General features: G+C 47.4%; 1 protein-coding gene across 2 annotated transcripts; it reads left to right on the top strand.

Moving 5' to 3' along the window:
- ZNF574 (zinc finger protein 574) lies at positions 1-5,893 on the top strand. 2 transcript variants are annotated; one of them, XM_015889507.3, is made up of 3 exons: positions 1-62; positions 744-877; positions 2,507-5,891. In XM_015889507.3, the coding sequence occupies exon 3, from the start codon at positions 2,527-2,529 to the stop codon at positions 5,191-5,193; it is 2,667 nt and encodes an 888-aa protein (XP_015744993.3). In that variant the 5' UTR covers positions 1-62; positions 744-877; positions 2,507-2,526; the 3' UTR covers positions 5,194-5,891. The 2 variants fall into 2 exon arrangements, with proteins under 2 accessions (XP_015744993.3, XP_087996022.1); XM_088139896.1 differs by lacking the exon at positions 744-877 and having other exon boundaries at positions 2,507-5,893.
- The last annotated feature ends 547 nt before the right edge of the window (positions 5,894-6,440 follow it).

Raw genomic sequence — 6,440 nt, 5'->3', positions numbered from 1 at the left:
GTTTGCTCGAGCAGGAGGGTGAGAGAGAAGGTTGGGCTGTGGGGGACAGAAGGGAGAAAAAGGTGAGGTGAGGGGGACTGGGGGAGAGCGCCCCTAGTGCAGGGGGGAACTAAGGGGGAGGGAGACAAGAGGGAGGCTAGAGCCCTCCCCACCCTATAGGGGAGGGCGGCTGAGCAGCCGGGCCGCCACCCCCCGCCGGGGTGGGGGAGGGGAGCTCGGAGCGCGCAACGTGAGAGGGTGTGAGCGATAAAGGGAAGAGAGATGCTCTCCCCCTCCTTTGCAAGGCTGTGGGAGTAGGAACCCTCCTGCGTGCATGGGAGGGGCAGAACTCCGTGAGGGGGAGTGGGGTGGGGGCTAAAGTCGGCAGAGGGAGAAGGGGACGTGCCCCTGGGCAAAACAGCCCGGTAGGCAAAGGGCGGGGGAACAGGCCCCAAGGCCGGGTGGGGGTTGCATCTGGGGATGTGGCTTCGGATCCTTGCCACAAATGAGTGAGCCTCGAGCGTCGGGGGGGCTCTTCATTGCAGGAGAAGCGAGAGGGCTTGTCTTTGAAAGTGAGGTACAGTTAGCCCATGCTAACTGTAAAGGCGTGGAGGTGAAGGGACGTGAGAGCTGGGTTTTCCGCTTCATGCTGTAGCTTAAGAATCGAAGGAGGAGTGGAATTCCTTGATTCTGAAGGGTGGGTCAGAAGCTCTGGCCTGAGGTGGATGAATGATCTGCAACCTTCTCTGCTGTCTTCTTTGTAGTCTTTTAAACTCAAGTTTTCAGAAAGGATCTTCTGCTACGAAACGAGGTGCATGTTGCTGAAAGAGGCCAGACTGGATGAGTTTCTAGGGCCACAAGTCCTTCTTGGGCTGCTCATTGACCTTAGGCCTGGAAGGTATGTGAGAGAAACTAGATAAACTGCATTGGTTAGACCATATTTGGAGCATTGGGTCTGCTACTGGGCACTGTTCTTTAAAAGGACATTGAGAAGCTGAAGGGGGTGCCAGAGGATTGCTGTCAAGTTGATAAGAGTCTGGAAACCAACAGTTAAAAGAGTTGGGTTGTTTAGTTTGCAAAAGAAAATGCTAAAGGAAGATGACATAGTGGTGTACAGTTATTTTAAAGGATGTAATGTGCAAGGGGGAACAGGCTTGTTCTCTGTTGAAACTAAGAATAGGAGAAAGACCAAGGGGTTGAAATGAGATTCATGCTGAATATTAGAGGTAATTTCTGGTTGTAAGAATTGGTAAGAAGTAGAAAAGTTAGTCTAGAACAGTGGTAGATGCCTCCTTGTTAGCAGTTGTCAAATATGGACTGGGTTGCCACCTGCCTTGGTTGATTTAATAAATTCCTGCTCGGATCAGGAGGTTGGGCTAAATAACCTATAAGGTCTCTTCAGCATATAATATTATGATTCCTTGAGGCTAGAGAAAATAAAGTTGTGTCTTCAGACAGCTGGTTGGGAGAAGGGAACCTTGTGGGTTTTTAAATGATTCCATTGTAGTATTAAAAAGAATTTTCTGTCATTAAAATAACTAGGTGTTAAAATAAAATCTGAAAACAATGCATACAAAGTCTGCAGTTATAATCTGTTAAAAATAAATTGCTGACAGCCCTGCCCTGAAATTCATTTACTAACTTAGAAATTTCCTTTTGGAGCTTTTTGCAGTCCCTCCATGAGTTTTTATCATCCTGAATAATTTAGTATAAAATTGAAATGGGATTGGCATTCAGATTGATCACCTAATTGTTGTTGGAGGACAATCCCAAATTAAGGAGCAGTAGTATGTTTAATGAGATGTAGAGACAGTGTCAGTCTCAGTAAACAATATTGGATATGGCAGACAAATAACCTGAACAGGAATCAAATAATGTTCTCTTTTCTTTATTGCATTGTTACACTTTCTGGAAGTCTTTGTTACAAGGAAGTGACATCTTTAATATTTTATTTTTCATATCCTGAAACAGTAACGCATGGAAGTAAGCCTTCCAAACTAACCAGATAAACCAAACAACCTTTTCAAATAAACCAAGTGATAATTAATGGTTTTCCCTTTTAACCAACTGCAACCCATAGTTGACTGATGAAGACTGGAATTCTATACCCTTACTTGAGAGTAAACTCCAGTGGGACAGTCCATATTGGACAGCGCTGCTTGCAGTTTTTGCTCTTACAGCTCAAGCTTCTTGCTGGGGAATTTGTCAATGACCTTTACACTGTCTGTTTCATAATACGTATAATCTTGGTCATTAATTGAATGGAGGAAGGTTTCTTTTTTTGTTTAAAGATGACAGATTCATTTATCACAGCAGTTTGCAATTTTGTGCAAAAGAGAAGAATGCTTTTGAGTAGCTTCCTGCCACCCATGGATTTGAAAGTACTTGTGTTACAAATGGTCGTTTTAAAAGTCTGCATGACTGAGAGCACTTTTAAAATAATTTAATCGTTCTTATCAATCAACCAGATGTTCCAAGCACAGTCTCAACCAATCAGCTCCCTAATTTTTTCTCTCTCTCTTCCCAGCACACTGGAAGCCATCTTTCATGATGGCTGAATCAGCCGAAGAAACTCTGTTGTATGTAGAGCACCGTTATGTCTGCTCAGAGTGCAGTCAGCAGTTTAGTTCCTTAGAGGATGCATTGGTGCATCAGCAGAGCCACATGTGCTCCCAAGAGCAGCAGTATGAAGTAGTGGGGTTGGCAGAAGCTGGGTTGATGGCAAGTGGCGAGGCTGGTCTCTATCAAACAGTGACTGTGCAGGAAAGCCAGTACCAGTGTTTGGAGTGTGGACAGATCCTCATGTCTCCAAGTCAGTTGCTTGAACACCAGGAGATGCACTTGAAAATGGTTACTCATGAACCAGAACCTTTGGTCAAACCTCTGAGTTCCAGTCAGATCCACTATGAGTGCACAGAATGCAAAGCACTGTTTACAAGTCAGGATGTGTGGCTTGCCCACCGCCAGAGCCACCGCAAGCCACCAGGACCAGCAGCTCCTCCTCCTCAGAGTCAGGCGCTTGTAAACCTGGAGCATTCATACCGTAAGCCAGAGGATGGAGGAGATTCCTGTGGAACTGTGCAGTTATTGCTCTATGAGTGTGGTGAGTGCTTCCAGCTGTTTCAGTCAACCACAGACTTCTTAGAGCACCAGGCCTCACATCAAGTGATACAGCCAACCCCAGGGGCACAAATGAGAGAGTTGCCTGTATCTTCCCCTGCAGAGCCAAAGGAGTTGTTGCCACCAAGTTTAATGGGTGTACAAAACGGTGCTGTGCCAGCACAAATCCAGACTAGTGTCACAGCTACGGATCACAGTTATGAACTTAAAAACAACCCTGGGGAGCAGCCACTCCGCAAAATGAAGCAGGCCACTAAAGAATATTTGTGCACTGAGTGTGACCAGCTGTTTCCATCAGCCCATAAGCTCCAGCTGCATATGAGGAGTCATCGGCAGGGTGCCTTCAAATGCCCACTTTGTAGTAAGGTGCTGCCATCTCCAGCTGCCCTTGAGAAACATCGAGAGGAGCACAGTGGGGAGTCGCGCTTCCTCTGTGTGGACTGTGGCTTGGGCTTTGGCACTGAGGCAGTGCTGTTGTCCCATCGACGCACTCATTCTTCAAACCCCCTGTACCGCTGCACTTGTGGCAAGACTTTCATCAACATGACGAAGTTCCTCTATCATCGGCGCTCCCACAGTGCCAATTCAACACAGACCCATGAATTGCCTTCATCTCCTCCTGAGGACCAGCCACTTGAGGAAGAGCCACCAGAAGCCTCAGAGCAATCAGAAGAAAAGCAAGAAGTGGTCCCTTTGGCCCTCATTTGTTCCGTGGACAACACTATCACATCAATTGATGGCAGTGCTCAGGAGCAGAAGTCCGATGAGTTCCAGTGCCAGATGTGTAGCAAGGCCTTTCCCAAACAGACACAGCTGTCACGCCATCAGCGCTTTGCCCACAAGATGGAGCGCCGCCACAAGTGCTTGACATGCGGCAAGATGTTTAAGAAGAAGTCCCACATGCGCAACCATCTCTTGACCCATACTGGGGAAAGGCCATACCACTGCAAGGAGTGTGGCAAGAGCTTCAATTCACCGGCCAATCTGCAGCGCCACCGCCTGACGCACACGGGTGAGCGTCCCTACCGCTGTGACATCTGCCAGAAGTGCTTCACACAATCTTCCACACTGCAGCAGCATCTCCTGGTGCATAGTCGCCACTATCCTTACAAATGTCAGGAGTGTGGCAGTGTCTTCCACCGGCCCTACCGCCTGCTTATGCACCGCTATCATCACACCGGGGAGTATCCCTACAAGTGCCAGACCTGTGGTCGTTCTTTTTTGCTTCGCCGTTTGCTGGAGGTTCACCAGCTGAGCCATACCGGCCAACAGCCACATCGCTGTACCTCTGGCTGCGGAGCTGCCTTTGTCACTGCTGAGCAGCTGAAGGAGCATAAATGTGGCAAGATGAGTCGCCACTTTGAGTGTTCTGTGTGCGGCAAGAAGGTTGGCTCGACGGTGCAACTGAGAGCCCATGAACGGCTGCACGGGGACATCCAAATCCCTGAAGGGGTAGAAGAAGAGCCGCCAGTGCTTGAACCCCCCCCACCCCGCCCCCGCCGCCCCACCTGCCCGAAGGCGTTTGAATGCAGCGACTGCAAGAAATTGTTCAGTACAGAAACGTCGCTGCAGGTCCACCGTCGCATCCATACTGGTGAGCGTCCGTACCCTTGCCCAGATTGCGGGAAGGCCTTCCGGCAGTCCACCCACCTCAAGGATCATCGGCGCTTGCATACTGGGGAGAAGCCCTTTAAATGTGACGAATGTGGGAAGGCGTTTACTATTGCTGTACGGTTGGCTGAGCACAAGCGGATTCACACTGGAGAACGCCCGTACCATTGTGATGCTTGTGGCAAGGCGTACCGTTCTTTCTCCAATCTCTGGAAGCATCGTAAAATGCATCAGCAGCAGCGCCTGCAGCATGAGCAGGAAGTCATGGCAGAGGCTGTTGCTGCAGCAGCAGCTGCAGCTGCAGCAGCTGCTGCAACAGCAACATCATCTGCCTCAGCGGCATCGAGCGAACCAGTCTATGGCAACACTGTTACCATTATGGAGACCATCCCTGTTGTGGAGACCATTGAAATCTACCCAACGGATGGAGGTGTTCACTTTGAGAATATCCAAGTGGAAAATGTCCAGATTGGGGGAGTTTGAGTTGGGCTGGGGGGAGTAAGGAGGGGCAGTTGGTCTCGTGATGTGGACTGGGAGCTGCTGCTCTTTGGCTCCCCCTCCCCAGGCTTTGGTGTAGCTGCCACAACTCCTGCTCTCAGCCTTTGATCCATACTCCTGCTGCTCTCTGCATTCCTGGAATGGGGTTGCATCCTTTATTTTTCACCAGTTCTGTAGATGAGCTGGTGTCGCTTTCTCCCACACACTTTCCACTCAATTTCCTGCGATAGCCGTGCTGTTGGCTTGGGCACTCCATGCCATTGTGTGGTCTGATGCTTCCCTTCCCTTCTGGTTGGTGTTGGGCAGTTCTTTCCCACTCAGCAGAATGGAACATTTTCTCTTACAACTTGGGCAACCCTTAGCCCTAGCAATGCCCATGGCAACCTTCTCCACAGTTGCATCCCTCTAATGCTAATTTTTTTTGTGTGGGGGGGTGGGAGGGTTGTTGTTGTTGGTTCCCTTCCTACTTGGGATCAAGCTGGGTTGTAAATACCTCTTGACTGAGTGCTCTGTTCACTGTGGGGTTCTCTCCCTGTTTGCTGTTGGTCTCCATCTCTCAGATATCATTCATGATCCATAATAGCTTCTTTTATTTTGTTTCTTGCTAACTGGGCTCATTCCCATGGCTGTGGGAGTGTTTTGTTATTTCATATTAAAATAAAATAGAAATTAAAGTACTTGTGATTTTTTTAATTGAGTGTAGCTTTTCTTTCTATTTTGGGAAGGAGGAAACCCCAGGGTGAGTGAAATGTGGTAATGGAGATTGAGTAAGGTTGAGTATAAAAAGAGACTATCAACCTATTAGTGTATTTTGTAATCATCTGTGTTAACTGATCAGTGAGTTTTTTTTAAGACAAATATGTCTATCTAATTAGTTATTATGGTGATGAGAAATGTTTGATCAATTAGGAAAGTGTCCCTGATTAACTGGAAAGCAGTTAATTATTTTAATTACCATTTTAAAAAGGACGTTCCTCCATCTTGCTCTTGAAAGAGGGAAACTTATTGCAAGGTAGTGCCTGTCATAACATTTATTTATACATGAAGAAATCTTGATTGAGATTAAATATTCCCAGCTGCAGAATTTTCATTTAACCCTAAATATAAAGTGTCTTTTTGAGAGTAAAAAATAAGCAAAAGCTGTCATTCATTTTTGGAAAGAAATCACTTCCTCATGAGATGGGCGGTGTCTAAATTCGAAATATAAATAAGTAAATAAGTAATAGATACAG

The sequence above is a fragment of the Python bivittatus genome, unplaced genomic scaffold (genome assembly GCF_059951505.1).
Source record: "Python bivittatus isolate LINGU-HERP-01145 unplaced genomic scaffold, Pbiv_v1 ctg000310_np1212, whole genome shotgun sequence".
In the NCBI taxonomy this organism is placed as follows: Eukaryota; Metazoa; Chordata; class Lepidosauria; order Squamata; family Pythonidae; genus Python; species Python bivittatus.
The sequence above is the reverse complement of the archived record's forward strand: the minus strand, read 5'-3'. Positions and strand labels throughout refer to the sequence as shown.